General features: G+C 35.9%; 1 protein-coding gene across 1 annotated transcript in view; it reads right to left on the bottom strand.

The window, feature by feature from the left end:
* Window positions 1-1,327: 1,327 nt before the first annotated feature.
* Window positions 1,328-21,891, bottom strand: part of LOC145686221 (uncharacterized) — a 307,734-nt gene continuing 287,170 nt past the window's right edge. The window contains exons 20-21 of the mRNA XM_081759284.1: window positions 7,693-7,956; window positions 1,328-3,100 (exon numbers count right to left, since the gene is read on the bottom strand). Coding sequence (XP_081615410.1) covers window positions 1,619-3,100; window positions 7,693-7,956 — 1,746 coding nt within the window. The 3' untranslated portion in view covers window positions 1,328-1,618. The remainder of the gene's footprint in view (window positions 3,101-7,692; window positions 7,957-21,891) is intronic.

The following is a 21,891-nucleotide window of genomic DNA, read 5'->3' as shown; positions in this document are numbered from 1 at the left end:
TCTATATATTTTTTGACTTTGCAGCTTGTGCGGTCCCCACGCCACAGGGTTGTGGGGGCGCCATTTACGCCAATAATAATAATAATTATTATTATTATATGAATATCTTTGGAGAGACGAAATTATGTGACACGAATCATTACATGTAGAGCTTTAAGATGAGTGGTCAAAGGGGAGGGAAAAAAAGGATTTTTCTCTCTGACTCTCTAACGTAAAGATTATGTGCTGAAGGTAAGAAGCGTCATCAATCTAAAATTGGTTGCTTTTACGTAGAATATCAGCTACTTCAGTTCTCCTCCTCCGGGCTACTTACCTCGTGGGGTAAATTCAAAACAATTTCAATTCAAGACAAATACACTGTAAAACTTTTCCGTAATGAAACATCTACTGAAAATTAAACATTTAATAGGGAAATCTGGTATCAAAGTGTCCAAACAAGTAGATAGAAGAATATTTAATGATAAACATTGTGAAACTTTATAAAAATCTCCAAATTAGAATTAGCTTTTACTGGGAAACATTCATTATGCACCAGCGAGCATATTGTGAGCAGTGAGCACAGGGAAAATAATTACGTAACTGTTTACAAACAAAACTTAGGGACACTAATGCAAGTGCGACAATATTTTTTTTTTTTTTTTTTTGGTATCGTCATGAGTTTTACACATATGTTACAATTTGATTCTTTCCCACATAAAAAATAAATAAAATAACCACAGTAATAAAAATGACAGTTGCACCTCTGTGGGGATTCGAACCAGCTACCTTCGGCATACAAACTCGTCGCTTTAACTAACTGAGCTATTTGTTTTCTTACGTAAATTAAACATGTTATACGGTAAAGATTATTTTTCATTACGATCGTGCTACCAATTCGTCCTTTTCCATAGGCAATTTCCACTATATGCTCTATCTATACGTTAATACTTAGTATAGATTCATATATTTGGAGTTTGCAGATAATGCACGTAATAAGACATATTAGAAATGTTTCGTTAAAAGTTTCGTTTGTAGAATTAATCCACATTTCTCTCAATGACATAGATGTCGCTGCTTCGTGTTGAACTGCAGAATTCCCTCGCGTTCTTGAAAATTTCCCACTTTAGCAGAGTTGGTAATTCCCGTAATTTCAGTCGATTTAATGTTTTTCGCTTCTAATTTATTTATTTTAAGCTAATATCTAACACAAATATTTAAAACGGGCTTGTTATTAACGTTTCCTGCTGGGGAAACCTTACGAAATTTCGAACATATAAAGAAAACGGAGATATTTTCAAAAAACTTCAAAATAAAGAGACGCGTCATTTATTTTGCTCATGGTAGTACATGTCTATAATGTACGATGCACAATTCGTTTGTCTACGTTAAACTGAAACATAGATACACTCGATATAAATTTTGTACAGCAAATGCAAATTTGGGATTTCTTACAATTGTCAACAATATATAATTAAGTTGCAATTTTATCAATGGCATGAATTAAAAAGGAAAAAATAAGAATTTAATATGATTTATACTCAAATTATTTAATTTTCCAAAACAAATTTCAAAAAATATTTGTATAGTGAGCTTTAGTATCTGTTGTAGTACTAGTTCTGTTTATAAATACTGGTATTAGTCATCTTGTACCCCTTGCGGGTACCAAAGGATATATGGTCTCTTGATAGGTCTGCTCTAAAGCTTGTTGACCCATTTTACTTTGAAAATATGGTGGTACAATATGAAGTCTTAAAGCTTGCATGTTGGCCAATGCCTCTTCTTTTTCTTTCTTAAATCGTTTGAACCAAGCAGCAAGCTTTTCCTGATGTAATGGGTCTTCTTGTCTTTCCACCGGCTTCGGAGGTTGGCGTAGTTCTTTGTAGAGAGATATAAATGATTCAATATCACCCATGTTGATTTGTCTCATAATCTTAGCAGATAATCGTTCCGTCTCTGGCTCCTCTAATTCGTCTTTATGTTCAAGATATGCTTGAAATTGGTTTCCGAGAACTCTTCTACTCATCGATACGTATCTTTCACCACCCTGTGCTATAGCAGTGATATGTATTGGCTGAAAACTCTTCACTTTCGTCAGACATCGATGAAGCATCACATCGGGTACTTCGATGTCAACTGGATATTGTATTTTGGGAATCGTTTTATAAAAAGGATCGAACCACTTGTATCTTTTCCTTTCCATCTTTTTTGGATCAGGGTTTTCCGATGGCAGAGGAGGCGACTCTTCTAGCTTGATATAATTCATAAGCCATTTTTCGGAGGCTGATTTCTGAACTGGAGAGAAAATCGTGTGTAACTCGAATAGTTCATTCGATGGATCATCAGCGTCTTGTTCAGCAAATCCTTCTTCTTGTGATACACTTTCAACAAATGACCTCACATCATTCTCATGCAATAATTCTATACCACTTAAGTCTCTGTTGAGGATAAAGTAACGTTTTTTGGTGGAAGGCTTACTAAATATATTGAAGGCGCTTGTGTGACATCGATGGTGATCCCACAGTGGTTCTTTGATGGTTAAAATATCTCGATCACTTTCCTCTTCCTCTTCTAGCGTATGTTTACAACATTGCGTATCATCTGATAATTCCGTTTCGCCCTTTTCTTTCTCTTCTTTATCTTTTGTTTGTTCTTTATCTGTTACTGACGTGTCTTCTTTCTCTTTTTCATTTTCTGACATCACATTGTCCTTCTGCTTTGTGACTTTTTGTTCATCTTGGTTATTCTTTCTTTCTCCTTCTTTCTTTGGTTCATTCGCTTCTTTATTTGTGGTTTTTGTTTCACTATTTTGTTCTTTCGTGGCATCCTTGTCTTCCTCTTCATCTTTCGTCACTTCTTGGACCGCTTGTTTCGTCAGTTTTGTTTCGCCATCGTACTCGACTGTAAACACACAGCTTAAAGTATCAGCAGTGGTACACAAATGACCTTGATTCTGAACATCGGGGAAAAAGCCCGAAAAATCTAACAGAGATCTGGTGATCGCATTGCACTCTCTGCATGGATAGGCAATGAATGTAACATCTGTCTTCCCCACGTGAATATCAGCTCCTTTGTCTACGTGCAATTGGTATTCTTGCGATGAAGTGATGTTAATGTTGGTATCCTATGGAAGAAAAGAAACAATTTGATATACTAACTTTCGATCTATCTGTAACAGAACTAATAATAAACATCTGATCAAAGTAATAAACTCTGTCTCAATTTTAGAAGATACTAAACCGAAAGCATCAGTAGTTAATAGTGCGCTTTTCTGCCAGAACAGACGAAGAGTGATTTACCACAGTTGTGAGTGTTCACATACATAATTTTAAAAACGTGACTATTATATCTATTCGCAGAACAAGGGAAAGAGGAATGGTACATGTCACGTTATGTAGTTATTTATAGAAAGCTTTGTGATTTGAGTGGTCCAATTTTATATATAAATAAGTACTTGAAACCCTATCTGCAGCCGACAACAAAAGGAAAAAGCACGGTGGAAGTAAGATTATCAGATTTACCCGCGCTCAAATAATAGTGTATCGAAAACTTTCAATAATGTAGTAAACAAACAGTGGAAGTAAAAATGACTGTTAGAATAACAATAAGAAGGTGGGAAGCTCATTCTTTATTGATGAATCTTGCAATTAGGTAAGTTGGATAACATTGACTCAAATCAATTGCTATTTATTGACCTGTCATATGTGTGAGAAATTTAGTGACTTATGGTGCAATTTTGTTGATCGATAGGAAAAGAAAAGCTTAAAATAATGTAATTTAGTAGTTAATAATGAAAACGGATCAGTTTATTGAAATTATTGAGTTATTTACCGCTGTATGGTTCGTTTATTTTTCCGATTATATATATATATATATATATATATATATATATATATATATATATATATATATATATATATATATATATATATATATATATATATATATATATATATATATATATATATATTGCATCCGACTATTTCAACAAGTAAAACAACTATTAGTGACAACGTCGCACTGCATGGCTTCTCATTAAACAACACTTCCGTTTTGCTACTTTCTAAAAGTAAGATGGAGTTTATTTACACAATTAACCCCTTGCGTACCAGTGATAGCGATGTGAATGTTATGAAAACGTATCTGTTATTAAAGGTCACATTAATCCTGAAGAGGATGAAATTTGTTAGTGGATGCAAGGCAAGACTTAGTTCGACTATTTCTCCTTAGGTGACAGCACCTTACTGACAGAAAAGAAAAAAAATGTTTTGTCTCAGTAGACGGCAGGCGTAAGGGAGAATTCAATTACAACACACATGTGTTTGTTTTGACGATAAACGATTAGCAACTTGGAGATCTATTTCGAGATCGGAAAAGGAGAACTTTGTCTTTGATCTCCGGTCAGTATTGCCAACCTGAAACAGCATAAAATCCCTTCAGAACATCAGAATTTACCTTTTTCATTCCAAATGTTCCAGAATGCAAATATTTCGTATCAGTAATGTGAACTCTCCTCACGCGCGCACAATAACTATGCCCTATATAACAGCCTGGGCAGTCTTTTAACAGCAAATAAAAACTGGTATTACAGCACGCATATAGGAAAATGACACCTGGAACGCAAGGGGTTAATCACAATTTTCGTTACAGTTTCACGAATATATTACTTTCTTTATCAGATATATTGCCGTCTGATAATATGCCTGATGAAGGTAATGATAAATTGTCGAAACAGTCTCGCAACAGAAAAAATTAACTAAAGAAAGATATATTGTTTCCTTTTTCATAAAAAGGTTTTTTTGAAGTCGCTCCGAATTTGAAAGTTGCTTGGACTTCTACAATTACATTAATATAAAAGAACTTGAAAAGTGGAAAAGATAATTGAATATTTTGAAATTGACAATATTGTGATGTCAGCGTCTCACACACAACAAACAGTAAGTTGATTACAAGATAGCAATAGTTCAGGAGGTACGGTTTGTTGTTTAAATAGTTTCTTACAATGCGCAGAGAATTCCAAACGTTTACTGAAAGGGAGCTCCATGTAAGTTAGTCAACCACAAAGATAGTATACCGTGTGCCATTTCCATGGATCAAATAATGAACCATTCTTCTTCGAGAAGGACATTGTTACTCGAAATGTGCACTTACAAACTATGGCGAACGTTTTGAATTTTCAGAACTGAATGGATGAAATTGGAAATAGTCCGTTATGTTTAAACCAATTCTATTTACTTTCGACGAGACGGACTATTTCCCACTTCTGAACAATCTTAACTTGTATAAAAATTAGTTAAACGTTAATCAAACAGTTTCAGCGTGTGCTGATATCTTCGTCGCTACTTCTATGTCTTCTTAAAATGAATACATTTGGGAAACTTCCCTAAGGAAAAAAGTAAACAACTTTACTTCTCAAAACTGTAACAAATTTTGTTTCTTGGAAAAAAGTACGATGTACAGTTTATAAGTTAATCATTATTTTAATTTACAAAAGTTGGAATGGAATTCCTGATAACTGTAATTCACGTTTTTATGCTAGTCGTAGAATCTAAATCCAAAAATCTCAGCACAAACTGAAACTGTTCGATTGACGCTCAACTACTTTGTAATACAAGATAGTACTATGTTAGATAGATTCATTATGTATCCTGTATCATGTATCAGCAATTATATGCTACTTCGTACTTCGTTCTTCAAATGATGCATCTGGACGAACAATGTGATAAGAAAGAGATGGATTGGTCGCAGGAAACCCATTTCTTGGACTTAAAAATTTGACACTTTTCCTGTTGTTTGAGGGATGTTAAGTCAAACTTACATTGAAAAAGGATTAAATAAGTATGACTTAAAAGGGAAAATTCATGTTTATTCAGGACATTCCAAACGAAGGTCGTCTACATTAAATTTTGGGATTTCGGAAAAGGCCACAGTGTTTAGACGTCAATGGATGAGACAAGTGATTTCGTCATTTCCAGTGAGAACGAAATTATCGGGTTCGTAAGGCAACATTTTCGTTTCCAAACAACATAACTTCTACATAGATAGAAGAAGCATAGACATATATATCTATATCTTTATCTATATCTATCTATCTATCTATCTATCTATATATATATATATATATATATATATATATATATATATATATAAATCCACATTTATTTTCATGCATTAGTTTTCTGACTTTAGTACTCTTTGGTCTATTTATCATTTTTGAAGTTTCTTGTTTCGCATTGCCTTAAGAGAAATTACAACTCTATTTCACTATAATGTTCATAGATCAACATATAATAATTCTATCTGTATGTAATACATTTCTTTCGAACCCAATATACCGAAAGTACTGTTGGAAATACGCCATGCTTGAGTTATCCATGGTGCACAGTTTTAAGCTTATTGTGAAACAGTAGTACAGTGTCATGAAAATTTGAAGTTTAAGGAACGTTTTTATAAGATTATTTCAAATTAACGCAACCTTTGGAACCTATGGCATTTTAAAGTCTGGAAGGACTTTAAAAAATAAATAAATAAGAAAAATATAGATAACGATTTGTTAGTCAAATATACTAATTTTAAAAACTAGTTGAAATAATTCAGTGTAAAACTTTTAAATGTAATGTGTACATATGCTTAGATATACTTATTTGAATTTAACTGAAAATTTTATTCCTAGATTTTGATACACTTAATTATATGCAGTTAGGAGGTCTTTTTCCAATTCTTAACATTACTGGGGCTACTCAAGACAAGAGTTGTACGAGTAGTTGCACGTGTGATAGCTATATTGTAATACACTCTATCAGTGATCGAACCCTAATGCGAGTACAAAAGGCGATGACTATAGTAGATCATGTTTAATTAGCCTCATGGACAGATCATATTTAAAATCAACTCCTTCGGAAGTAAAAAAGTATTATTATTTGATATATTTGAGCAAACGGCAAGATTGCCAACCAATTTCGTTGTTTACAAGTGACATAAGACAGATGACAAATGATGACCGGGGCACTGCTTTCACATCAAATTTCTTGCGTTAGAAGGTTTGCAAGAAAGAAGGGTAACTATGAACGTAATGAAATTTCTGTGAAGGCAGTCGTGTACATACTTTAAATAAAATGAAGTTCATACTTTTACTTCCGTCGGTTATGTCTTGTAAGCTAATGGAGAAGAAAAACGAAAGTGTGTGATTATGAAACAAAAAGGCTGGAATAAGAATGTGCGAGGAAACGGGAGAACCCCGAGAAAACCTACGGGCACGATGCTGTCCACCATAAATTCACATGACCTGGGATTATACGTGGCAAACAAAGAAGAAAATGAAATGAAATGAAATCTTTGAGTTTTACGTCCCACGATTATGCCGGTTAGGCTAAAGGAGACGGTGATGATGAGTAATGAATGAAATGGTGGAATGAAGAAAGTGGGAGGAAACGGGAGAACCCCGAGAAAACCCACGCACACGGTGTTTGTCCACCACAAAGTTCACTTGGCGGGGGCTGGGATCGAACCCGGGACCCCAAGCACCAGAGGTGAACGCTCTACCACTGAGCAAGCAAAGAAGAGAAGTAGGTATAAGGAGATTCGCAGTCCTATAATCAAGAATATTGTGGACCGAATTATTGATAGCCAATTGGATTTACGAAAGTCATATTTGTTACAAAATTTCCAAGTTTACCCAAATAGACTAGAATCTCTGAAATTAAACAGAATATGTACCTCTGGCATCATAAGTTGAATCTCTTTTGTCTTCCCATTGAACTGAATGGCAGCGTAATTAGGGTGCTCCACAAGACGAATAATGTAAATAGAGATGTAATCTTGAAACGTAATTTCAACTCCAAGTTCATCCTCGTAAGTCAAATTGTCATCTTCGAGAATTAAAGGAATCGAAGTGATACGAGTCTTATCAGGGAAAGTGACTACATGTGTTGCATCTTCTTTTAAAAGCATCGTAGCTTTGTCACCTCGCCTTTTGAGAACCTGAAATATATATATATGTGAAAGTTAGAAACAGTGATTTCTGAGACACAGTGAAGAAAATACAAAATGTGACATTTCAAATTACAACGTAAGAAAAATCTGAATCGCTATGCTTAAACCATGAATATTAATAATACAAGTAATGATTCTACAATATTGCTGGGTTTAACATAAAACAATTTGTTCAAAAATGAAACATACACCGTTGATAGATCTCATTGTGCTTAACAAAATGATAGAAGTGAGTGTGAAGACTCATGCGCAGTTTTCGAGAAAATGGAAAAACAACTAACTCCTTTGTATTCTACGAGAATAATTTATTGAAGTAAAACTGACAGTGAAACTCCTTATATGATGCTAGCAAGACCGAATACATAATGTGGTGAATCAGATATAATGTAAAATTACCATTAACTGTTAAATTTTTATTTCTGTATAACTACGAGGGTTGCACTGAACGTTTCAGGAAAATGATAGAACGCAAGAACATAAAAATATAGCATTTTTTTATTTCTTCTCAAAGGATTCCCTCTGTGCAGGAATGCATTGTTTCATGCGGTAGAAACAGTTATGCCACTCCGATGTTGGTGCCTGTGAAACATGTAATTTGTATTCCCCGATGGCTTCTTCTAGAGTGCAAAAGCTAAGTAAAACAGAAGAACACCATACATATTTCATACTTGACTACTTCATAATTAGGGATGGGTACGAGTCGAGCTAAAATTCGACTCGACTCGAAACTCGAAGCAAATTCGAGTCCAGTCAAAGATAATTTTCTCGAGTCGAGTTCCGAACCGAGTCACTGTTTTGAGGTCGAGTCGAGTCGAGTTTGAAAAATGGCTCGCTCGTTTAGCTCGTTTTAACTCGTTTTGAAATCATTGCCTCATTAGACTGGAAACGGAAAGCCATGAGAAATGTAAGCGGTAATGTGGAATATTTTTAGTATTACTCACGAGGTGAAATATTGCTCGCATCTCGCCTCGTCTCGATTAACAAGACGACAATGGATTTTTATAACGAGATAGCCTCAAATATCGCGAGCACTAACATAAGTATATAGTGTGGTTCTCACCACCAAGGCTGAGACCTGCACGGTGAAAGTTTTGAGCCGAAGCAGAAGCCCAACCCATGTAGGGATATTAACCGGCTTAGCTCGGTTCAACTGAGCGAACAGCTCGAGCCGGCTCGGTTGAGATGAGGTACCGACTCGGCTCAGGCGAACCATCGTCTCGAGCCGTCTTGGTTTGTTTCGGCTCGTGTCGGTTTGGGTTGGTGAGCTGTTGGTTCGGCTCGATAGGGAATGAGCTGTGAGCCGAGCCGCGCGAGCCGTTGAGAACCCTAAACGGCGACCAAGCAGGTTTCAACATGTGTGGCCGGTGCCCTCTAACTTAACGCTTTTTGTTTCGAGCCCGGATACTTGCTCCTCCGGAACTCAAACCCAGAACCTCGTGAACGATGTCCTTGCCTCTTAGACTTCACGACTACTGTGGTCAGCAATCAACTAGTTTTTAATATTCAGATACAAAGCACCTATCTTTCATGTTTATATACGGTGTTCTTCTTCTTGTTATAATAATAATAATAATAATAATAATAATAATAATAATAATAATAATATAGTAGTATCATTGATAATAATTATATTGTCTATGTAGGATACTTGAAGAAAGTACTTCAAACTACACACAGCATTTGGCTCGTTTTCTCGAGTCGAGCTGAAAGATGTCTGTTTCGAGACGAGTAGAGTGTCAATGAAAACTCGCTCGAACTCGCTTGTGCCCATCCCTATTCATAATCCACTTTCCCCCATCTATCTTTCCTTGTACTTAACATATTTGAACTCAAGATATCTGAACTAACGTTTAGCCATCTAGATGATATCTTAAATTATCGTACTCTCAAAACAAATTCGACTGTTCGAGATACAGATATGCGGAAACACCTTTGAAACTGTTCATCGGATTCCTTCTTACGTGTTAGTGACTTCAATTCGCATTTTGGTTTTCATGAGATATGGAAAATTTGTTTTAAAAAATAATACAAGTTTTTTCTCAGTCTTTTCAAACTAATTCCAAGAAATATTAAAAAATCAAGACAGCAAATCGAACCAGAGAATAAAGCAATAGATTAACTTCTAAAAATACGAAAATAGAGAATTCATTATTCATTTCCTTTGTGTCGTACCAAATTTCACAATATTAAATCCCCACGCTAAGCGGGTCTGCATATCCAGGCTCCTAACTATGAAAATATTTACGATCACTCCAACCCCAATCATTTCACAAATTCAACCTATTGTAATATAAGTTATTAAAACGTAAAATTGAATGTAATTTATACGAAAAACCCTTTTATGCATTGCAAGACCTGTAACGTCAAAAAATTCACCACAAACTTATAGTAGTATCGACATAAACAAAACAAAAAAAAAAGTGTGGAGCAGGAAACCACTTTACACAAAAGTCAAAAGTGGACCATTGAAGACATACGAAGTGGCAGACCGGTTTGGGTCACTAGTCTATCAATCAGAAGTTTATGTGTTCAAACCCTGTAGAAAATATTCTTTTTTTTTTCTTAAAAGTGTGTTTCTATTTTCATCAGAGGACTGAGAACATTTCTTTGAATAAATCTTTGGAAACTACTTTTCTCTCAAATTCGATTAGAAGCGAACATTATATGAATTGCAAATCTAACATCCACAGCTGAGAACAAAATGTTAAGTATGTTCAATATTTCATTATTATCCTTTGATTTGTAATGAAAAACTAATTATAAGCATTGACGATTTCAGAAGATTCTCCCCCCGTAATGGTCAATATATGAATGAGAGAAAACTGATAAAACATTATTAGTACACTTTGAGCATGATCGAAAATAACTTATGGCCACGAAAGGGAAATTTATGTCGACAGGGTCCCAAATTCTCCCACAGGTCATGCCCTGAAATCATCATTGTTTGAAAGGTTTCCTTAATAAATAGAATATTATATTTATTTCTCGTTCTACGTTCTGAAATGGAAAAACCATAATTTTAAATAGAATTATAATACAATAAACGTAAAGATTTATAGAACTAATGAAGTAAATACCCTTGTGTAAGTTATCGATTTCTAATCGGATTAAAACTCGAATATTTGTTTGCATCACACTTTAAAGTAAATTCTCTGTGTATATATAATTCTTACTGGTAAGCATGTTTAACTAAAATTATTTAATCAATATTTGTATTAATATATATTTATTGTAATACTTTTACTATTCAATGTCATATATACTTCATTTCCTAAAGCAAAACCTCGCAAATGTATAGTTGACTAGTGAATATTATCAAATAAATTATCATTTAGTTTACGTAAATATTGCATCACCTGATATGAAACTTTGTACTTTAAATAATAATAATAATAATAATAATAATAATAATAATAATAATAATAATAATAATAATAATAATAATAAAATTATAGTCATATCTTTGTCAGAATTTCAGGCTTAATCAATAAATAAATTCAACGTGGTCTCTATTCGAAGCTCTATTTAATAGAAACACAAAGAGAAACTTCGAGAACAGGTAAAAGAAAAATGTTACTTTGGTGGGATTGGAAGTAACCTTTAAGAGATTTTTTTTTTTTTTTTTTTACAAATTACAGACACTTTTTTCTTTTCTTTAAGTGAACTGATTCACCGAACGTATCTGACATATGAGTAACTTGCCTCTATTTTCTACTCGGTTATACATGTTTTACAATCTTTTCCATTAACCTTGAACGACAAGAACACAAAAACATCCACCTAGGTATGACAGTTAAAACTCCTAACTTCCCCCACGGGGAATCGAACCCGGGATCCCATACACCCGACGCATATGTGCTACCCACTAGACCAGCAGGGAGAGCGCCTGAAGTATATTTTGTAGTGTCTGAAGTTTATACTTATTTCACCCTGTTGTAATATGTTGATTGATTTTTTAATGTTTACCGTATTCGTTACTTTGAGGAATGATATTTATTACTGATATAGGTTCTATTACATATTCGTCCATAACTATTATATAAATTTATCAGAATTATTCATGATCTTCCATGGAAATTCACTGGTGCATGCGCAGTAGAAACAGAAGAACGCAGTTTACTGATGTTAGTCAGAATGCAAATTTCTAACAAGCTGTCAGAATTCCTTAGTGGAAAGCAGTAGTTCCCAACCTGGGGACGCGCAGCTTCCGCCTGAGTAAGCATGAAGAGGGAGTAAGGTGGCGAAAGCTACTGGCAGAAATGAATTGTGCAATAAATAAATGAAGCATCAGTTATAACGACTTTCAACTTTAGCTTGACAATTTTAGAATGACCGCTTTTTTAAAAACATAATATTGCACTAGGAGGGTATGCAAAAGTCTTGCTGGAAATAAATATAAATTTCTGATATAATAATAATAATAATAATAATAATAATAATAATAATAATAATAATAATAATAATAATAATAATAATAATAATAATAATAATAATAATAATTATTATTATTATTATTATTATTATTATTATTATTATTATTATTATTATTATTATTATTATTATTATTATTATTATTATTATTATTATTGGTCTCCTACTTCTTGGCCAAGATATGAAATATTCACTACCTTTTTCATATCGCTAAACTAATTTCTGCACTGTTTTCTCGTCACAGCTCATACCCCTAGCTATCTGAATGGCAGTTTGTCTCATTGTTGCTCGACCTATGATTTTCCCTCGCATAGGGGCCGCGGTGGCTCAGTGGTAGAGCGTTCACCTCTGGTGCTTGGGGTTCCGGGTTCGATCCCAGCCCCTGCCAAGTGAACATTGTGGTGGACAAACACCGTGTGCGTGGGTTTTCTCGGGGTTCTCCCGTTTCCTCCCACTTTCTTCATTCCACCATTTTCATTCATTACTCATCATCACCGTCTCCTTTAGCCTAACCGGCATAACCGTGGGACGTAAAACTCAAAGATTTCATTTCATTTTTTTCCCTCGCATAGTAACAGATAGTTTTCTACAGCTTTTAGAGCGAGGTATTTTGACAGCCTGTAGAAATTTGCATTGATTCGTATTAGTAATGACAGTAAAGTGGATCTTTCTGTTTCTACTGTGCATCATCAGCATCATTATATCACAAGTATTCCGCCATTACCAGCGGGTCACTTACCGCAGCTGGGAGCTGCCATGCTCCACGATCTTCTGTTAACCTCTCCATCTTCACATACGATTTTTCTGTTTTGATATCGCCAATAGCCTAATTCTGTTTCTATATAGTCTAACTCGTCTCCTCCCTCTCTTTCCTGCCACCATACCCTCTAGCACATCCCTCATGATACAGTTCCTTCTTAACAAATATCCCAACCAGTTTCTTTTCCTCTTCTTAATAATATTTTTCTCCTTCCATTTCCAACCCTCTCATTCGTTTTCCTCTCGACCCAGCTATTTCTCCCCATTCTTCTCCACGCACATATTTCGAAAGAATTCAAGTGTTTCTCATCATTTTTGTGGAATGTCCATGTTTATGTTCTATAAATACAGTACACCAAGCATTTTATGAGTCCTTTTCTTTTCAACTCTATTCGTGGTCCCACAAAATACTATTTCCAACATCCTAAGGGCTTTTTTCGCCATTTCTATTTCTACCCTTGCTTTTATTTCACGTTCGCATGTCATATCATCACTAATAATAGTACTCAGATATCGAAAACTAGTCACTTGTTTTCTCCCGCTCCCACTTCTATGTTTGACACCGATCGCTTCGTTTCAATCACCATGGATTTTGTCTTTCTAACATTTATTTTCACCCCATATTCTTCACAAGCCTTTCTCAAGTTTTCTACATCTTATTAATTTTCTTTTTAGATTCTACAACAACAGCCATATCAACCCCAAACCGTATACACCACACCATTCTATCTTTTACCAAAATTCCACCTTCATTATGTAGACTCGTTTTCGCTCTCTCTTCTAAATAGCTATTAAATAAAATATAATCGGCGGAATATATAATCTCTGTTGAACTCACCTTCCAATTACACTGTCTGTCTACTGCGCATGCACCAGTGAATTTCCATGGAAGATCATGAATAATTCTGATAAATTTATATAATAGTTATGGACGAATATGTAATAGAACCTATATCAATAATATATATCATTCCTCAAAGTAACGAATACGGTAAACATTAAAAAATCAATCGACATATTACAACAGGGTGAAATAAGTATAAACTTCAGACACTACAAAATACATTTCATTCGCTCTCCCCGCTGGTCCAGTGGATGAGTAACGAAAATCTCTTTAGGGGACTTCGTTACAGACGGTTGAACGGAGCGGACGTGTGGAAGTACAGCTCCGAATACCTGTGTTACTAAGTTTGTTTAAGCAAGTGAATTTGTTTTTCTTACATTTGGTGTGTGCACTCTAATTCAGTGATTTTTGTTTTGTGTTTGAGAAGTACTGTAATCAAGTTCGATACCAGCAATGCAAGAACATAGGAAAAACTCAGTCAAATTTGTTTTTGACAAAACCACGCGCAGTAAACGACCTTCGCCAGCCGATTTATATACCTGGTTATGTATACATTTCGAGAATATATTCCAGGATCTTCAAGCTTTACAATTGCACAATGAGGACTACAGCATGTACATTCAATTCAAAACTAGTGCCTTACATAAACAATTTCTCGACCACGCACCGGAAAAACTGTCTTTTACCCATTTCGATCAGACCACCAGTGATGTTTACATTCTGGATGCACAAGTACATGTTACCCGTGTCAAGATCATGGACCTCCCTTTCGATTATCCCGATGAGAAAGTGTCTCAAGTGTTAAGTGACTATGGTGACATACTCAAAATCGAGCATGAAGTATGGAATACTATTTTTCCTACACGTATCTATAATGGCAATCGAGTGTTTTCTATGACCTTGAAAAAACACATTCCTACCAGACTCATTATTGATACTGTGAAATGCTCTGTATCTTACGGAGGTCAACTTCAAACTTGCCATTTTTGTGGTTCCTTGCAACATCTTATCTCTTTCTGCCCAAAGCGCCGGCGTCCAGCTCGTCTAATGAACCCAGACATCGAACCAGCAGTGATGACGGATCTTCGAAAAGTGTCCACGTTACATGAAACAAATTCGGGACCTGCCCGAAATCCCATTTCCCTAGTTCCCAGTGTGGATGATACGCGGGACTCCGTCCCAGAACCTCCCGCTCTTACGGCCACAGAATTTCCACCGCTAATGTTGACATCGCAAACTATGGCTAGTGTACTAAAACCTCGAACCATACTCAAGGAAGTTAACGACGAAAAGAACCAGAATATGCAAAATACCAACAACGACGATCGCATCCACGACCTTCGTGATAGAAGCCTATCTCCTACTCCTAACGTGCTTCCAGAACAGACGACCGTGGCACTAACGGATGAGCATGACGTTAACACGGATATGTCGGCTCGTTCTCTCTCCCCTCCACCTTCTAGTGACGCGAGTAGTGCCGTACATAGTGTTTCTCCAATATTATCCGTAAAACATGTTAAAAAACGAAAAACAAAAGAACGCGAGTTTCAAGGTGACCTTCAGGATGTTAACTGTGAGTCTATGGTGTACGGAAGTTGTGTCTAGATAAGCGCTCTACACAACAAGAAGGAATCCAAGGTGTTTGTGATAACGTGCTTCTGTTTCTTGTCACACTCTGGCAGTGTTTTTATTCTTATTATTATTGGGGTTAGTGTTATGATTGTTCCATGGTCCACAGCCTGTACTCCCGAGCAATATTTCTTGCCTTGTTCACACACATAAACAGGTGAGTTACGATTGTGTTCTGTTTACTATTAATCGCCTCCAGTTACGGCGGTTGGACGTTTTGGTGCTATGTCTATACAAGGGTCACTGCTTTGGATAGGCGTTTTAAAACATGTTTTTGTTTATATCTTATGTGTTCATAAGATGATAGCCAGTGTTAACGGACGTTCATATATGACTTTGAACATTAATTCTCTTAGTAGCATGGCCAATAAACAGGTTTTAGCCCAGTTTTTACTCGAGCAAGATTGTGACATATATTGCCTTCAAGAACTGACCTTTAGTGATCTATCATTTGTTTACAATTATACAGCAATAACGAATGTGGCTCCCAACGTGTTAGGTACAGCAATTTTATTAAAACGAGGACTAGTAGCTTCACACATACAACTCTCCTCGTCTTGTAGAGCAATTAGTTGTGTCGTAGACAAGTTGTGTATCCTCTGTGTTTACGGGCCTTCTGGAACAGCTCAACGTGTGGCCCGCGAGCGCTTTTATGCGGAAGAGGTTGTATCACTGTTACCCACCACACGTTACCCACTCCTTCTTCTCGGGGACACAAACTGTATTATGTCCCCCCAGGACACAACTGGTATTTTTAATCCATGTTTAGCTTTCCAAAAGTTCGTCACTCAACTAGGTCTCGCTGATATTTGGTTACATACTCATCATAATCACCAAGCCACATATAAGTCGGCGCGAGTTCAGTCTCGCTTAGATATGTGTTTTATTTCAAAAGAATATCTTTCTAGCGTGTTTGACATTCAAAATTTACCTTTGAGCTTTTCGGATCACTCATCATTAAAGCTCATATTGCGATTTCCTCAGAACATTCCCCGGTTGTATGGTCGTCCTTTTTGGAAATTAAATAGTCAGCTCTTAACTGATGACGTAATACAACAACTCTTTGCTGATAGATGGGAACAGTGGACACGTACCCAGACAGTTTATCCGAATATAAATATGTGGTGGTGTCATTTTGTCAAACCCCAAATTCGTTTGTTTTTTCAAGGAATGGGCAAACAAAAACGTCAGAGCTATAGAGAAACTTTTGAATTCTTATATGCCACTTTATGCGATCTCTGGAAACAACCAAGCAGTATTTCAAATATGGCCGCCATCATGCGAGTGAAACATCACTTAAAACAGCTACAGTTGGAACATTCTCTCAGTGTCTGCGTTCACGAAGGGACACCAGGCAGAATGGTTGCGGAACCTATCTCCTTATACCATTACATACATAGGTTACGACGCCAAAATTTACAATGTATCACAGAGGTGACGTCCACGACTGGCACAACCTTTACGACAGCTGATGGACTCTATGCCCATTTTCAGGAATTTTATACCCAACTGTACTCACTTCAGCAATGCGATACCTCGTTGTCAGATCCCTTTGTTGCCAGCATTCCACACAGCCTTTCCGATGAAGAACGACACCAACTTATCACACCTGTCACGGTTCAAGAAATACAGGACGTTCTCCGCACGGTCAAGCGACGCACGGCGCCTGGAAGGGATGGATTGATCTACCAGCTTTATGTGTCATTTTTTCCTTTACTAGGTCCGACCCTATGCAATATATATAACTTTTTGTTGCAAGGTGGTCCAATGTATCAGCACGAAGGAATCATTATTTTAATATCCAAAGGAGGAAACCAAACTGGAGTTGCTGACTATCGACCCATCACTCTGCTCAATACAGACTATAAAATCTTCACTGCTATCATGACTCAACGTATCAAGAAGATTGTCCAACCTTACATCAGTTCAGCTCAAACGGCGCTTCATTCTGAACGGAACATCCATACAGCTCTTGCAACCATTCGAGATATTCTAGCCTATTTCAAATTTAAACGACTCCCAGTAGGTTTATTAGCTTGCGATTTCCACAAAGCTTTCGACACCGTGTCACACGACTATTTATACAGGGTCTTGCAAGGATACAACTTTCCTGCCCAAATTATATCTGTAATACGTCACCTATACGCAGGAGCGACCTCGCAGCTACAAATAAATGGGCATCTTCTTCCACCGTTTGAACTCCTTCGAGGAGTTCGTCAAGGATGTTCGCTTTCAGGTCTTCTGTTTTGTCTTGCCCTTGAGACTTTACTCCATCGATTGTCGACGCTTAATGCGGGCGACACTCATCCCTTTCGGCAATTAACAGCCATTGCCTTCATGGATGATCTAACTATTTCTTGCTCAACCTCTCAACAACTCATGTGTGCGTCACAGCAAGTGGAGCTGTTCTCGCGCGCAAGCGGCCTTCATCTCAATATGCGGAAAACAACCATCCTTTCTGTAAACAACTTTCATACTTTGTTACCAGAACATTTGTTACAAGCATTTGATCACACAACTAATAAGACTATTTTAGGTGTTCCTTTCACAGCTGACCTGACTCCTTCCTATGATCACGTATGGAGCCCATTAATTCGAACTTTGCGTATGCATCTGGCAGACACTCGCCTGCGCTCTCTCACGCTTGCTCAGAAAATTCAATATTTAAATGTGTATGTCAGCTCAAAGTTATGGTTCACTGCCCGACTTTTTCCATTGCCAGAAAAATATGCGCGCCAAATTGATTCACTCTATGGATGGTTCATTTGGAAAACTTACATGTTTCGTGTGAAAAGGCAGGTGCTCTATCTTCAACGTAATCAAGGAGGTTTTGATCTTTTTAGTGTCCGACACAAATGCCTAGCATTATATATGGCCACAGCCAAAATGCATATGGACAATGAACTATTGGCACCACAGACAGCGCAGTGGCTTCATTGTTGGGTGCCTCATCTCTGGCCTAACAACAATCCCGCATATGTTCGCTTTCCAAATGTGTGTCCTTCGTATATTTTACAGTTAGCACTCGCATGGTCCACAGTGCCTTTGGAGGATATGCCGGAACATTGGACCCCAAAACTCCTCTATACTGTGTTACTTGCGCCGACTATTCAAAGTGTCATACCCCTATGCCAGCAACGAACACCAGAGCGTAATTGGATGACTATTTGGAAAACAATTCATGCACCATACCTCATGGGACGAGCCACGGACGTTTGGTATGGCATTGTGAATAATCTCGTAGTTACCAACGTACGACTTGCTAAAATAGGCCGCAGTACATCCGAACTTTGTGACTTGTGTTCGCACATAGATACTCTGGAGCATCGCTATACTTCTTGTGTTGACACTCAACCTGTGTGGCAGAGGCTATGCGGCTTTCTCGGACTAATTTGCCGCTGTCCAGCGTCCGCCTTTACATCTACTATTCTCTTCTTCCCTGACTTTCAGTGGTATCCTCCTATGAAACGACGGGCAGTAGTTTGGTTAATTGGTACTACTATTCTTTTTATAGACCAATACAGACCTTATTGTGATCCTCGCCTATATGTAGAGTATCTCAACAGGGTAAGAAAAAAGACTTTCACTCAATCTCAAGAACAACAACTCTTCGCTCGCTTTTTACAGGTAATATTTGACAATTGATTTTTTCTTTGTTATTGTACCATTGAATTTCTTTGTAAATTACCATTGTTCAGTGACAATATCACGTCTACCAAGCATCAATGTGATATGCTAAATAGCTTGGTCATGTAACATGTTTTCCGGAAATAAAAAAAAAAAAGTGGGTTAGCGCTAAAAAAAAAAAAAAAAGTGGCTAGCACATGTGCGTCGGGTGCATGCGGTCCCGGGTTCGATTCCCCGTGGGGGAAGTTAGAAATTTTAACTGTCATACTTAGGTGGATGTTTTTGTGTTCGTGTTCTTGTCGTTCAAGGTTAATGGAAAAGATTGTAAAACGTGTATAACTGAGTAGAAAATAGAGACAAGTTACTCATATGTCAGATACGTTCGGTGAATCAGTTCACTTAAAGAAAAGAAAAAAGTGTCTGTAATTTGTAAAAAAAAAAAAAAAAAAAAAAATCTCTTAAAGGTTACTTCCAATCCCACCAAAGTAACATTTTTCTTTTACCTGTTCTCGAAGTTTCTCTTTGTGTTTCTATTAAATAGAGCTTCGAATAGAGACCACGTTGAATTTATTTATTGATTAAGCCTGAAATTCTGACAAAGATATGACTATAATTTTATTATTATTATTATTATTATTATTATTATTATTATTATTATTATTATTATTATTATTATTATTATTATTTAAAGTACAAAGTTTCATATCAGGTGATGCAATATTTACGTAAACTAAATGATAATTTATTTGATAATATTCACTAGTCAACTATACATTTGCGAGGTTTTGCTTTAGGAAATGAAGTATATATGACATTGAATAGTAAAAGTATTACAATAAATATATATTAATACAAATATTGATTAAATAATTTTAGTTAAACATGCTTTCCAGTAAGAATTGTATATACACAGAGAATTTACTTTAAAGTGTGATGCAAACAAATATTCGAGTTTTAATCCGATTAGAAATCGATAACTTACACAAGGGTATTTACTTCATTAGTTCTATAAATCTTTACGTTTATTGTATTATAATTCTATTTAAAATTATGGTTTTTCCATTTCAGAACGTAGAACGAGAAATAAATATAATATTCTATTTATTAAGGAAACCTTTCAAACAATGATGATTTCAGGGCATGACCTGTGTGAGAATTTGGGACCCTGTCGACATAAATTTCCCTTTCGTGGCCATAAGTTATTTTCGATCATGCTCAAAGTGTACTAATAATGTTTTATCAGTTTTCTCTCATTCATATATTGACCATTACGGGGGGAGAATCTTCTGAAATCGTCAATGCTTATAATTAGTTTTTCATTACAAATCAAAGGATAATAATGAAATATTGAACATACTTAATATTTTGTTCTCAGCTGTGGATGTTAGATTTGCAATTCATATAATGTTCGCTTCTAATCGAATTTGAGAGAAAAGTAGTTTCCAAAGATTTATTCAAAGAAATGTTCTCAGTCCTCTGATGAAAATAGAAACACACTTTTAAGAAAAAAAAAAAAGAATATTTTCTACAGGGTTTGAACACATAAACTTCTGAGTGATAGACTAGTGACCCAAACCGCTCGGTCAGTTCGTATGTCTTCAATGGCCCCCTTTTCACTTTTGTGTAAAGTGGTTTCCTGCTCCACACTTTTTTTTTTTTTTTGTTTTGTTTATGTCGATACGACTATAAGTTTGTGGTGAATTTTTTGACGTTACAGGTCTTGCAATGCATAAAAGGGTTTTTCGTATAAATTACATTCAATTTTACGTTTTAATAACTTATATTACAATAGGTTGAATTTGTGAAATGATTGGGGTTGGAGTGATCGTAAATATTTTCATAGTTAGGAGCCTGGATATGCAGACCCGCTTAGCGTGGGGATTTAATTTTGTGAAATTTGGTACATGTGTGTGTTGAGGTAAGGAAGTCTTTAGGGAGGGAAGCCCCTCTAAAGCTAGCGACATAACTATTCTAAACCCATCGTAACCTGAGCTCTGACAGATCAAACATCGTGCAAGTTGACGACAGTGTTGCGAACTGTCATAGCAAGAAGAATCAAAGCGACCACTTGACAGAACGATGAAGGAATCGAATTACTTTATCACTGATTGAATCAGATTATAAGTTGCAGGCACGTAGCCAAGGGGTGGGTCCGGGGGGTCCGGACCCCCCTTCGAGATCAGAAATTAAAAAAATAAGGAAGGACGAAACAAAAAGAAACAAGAAATAGGAAGAATCAGCGATAAAAATAAAGATAAAATATAAAGATAAAAATAAAGCTAAAAATAAAAATATTTTTTTATAATCGCTTCCCTGTAGTATCAAACATGTTATTTCAGAAACGGTCTTCTACTGCTCCTTTAACTTGTCATTTGGAACAGACAATAATTGACGGAATAAGGAAAACAAAAAGTTATGTGGAAAGCAAGTCCTATTAACATTTGATTCAACAGAGAAAGGAACGCACATATAAAATATTTTACAAGACATTATTGGATACGTACTTTTTTTTAAAAAAAATAGTTGAGGTCATAGTGAAAGAAAAATTGTTATATTTGGATGAACAGAAGAAGGAACGTAGATATTGTAATTTTTTAAAAATATTTTTATAAATATTCTTTTATTCGAGATTT

This window comes from Thermobia domestica, chromosome 5 (assembly GCF_964235325.1).
Source record: "Thermobia domestica chromosome 5, izTheDome1.hap1.1, whole genome shotgun sequence".
In the NCBI taxonomy this organism is placed as follows: domain Eukaryota; kingdom Metazoa; phylum Arthropoda; class Insecta; order Zygentoma; family Lepismatidae; genus Thermobia; species Thermobia domestica.
The sequence above is the reverse complement of the archived record's forward strand: the minus strand, read 5'-3'. Positions and strand labels throughout refer to the sequence as shown.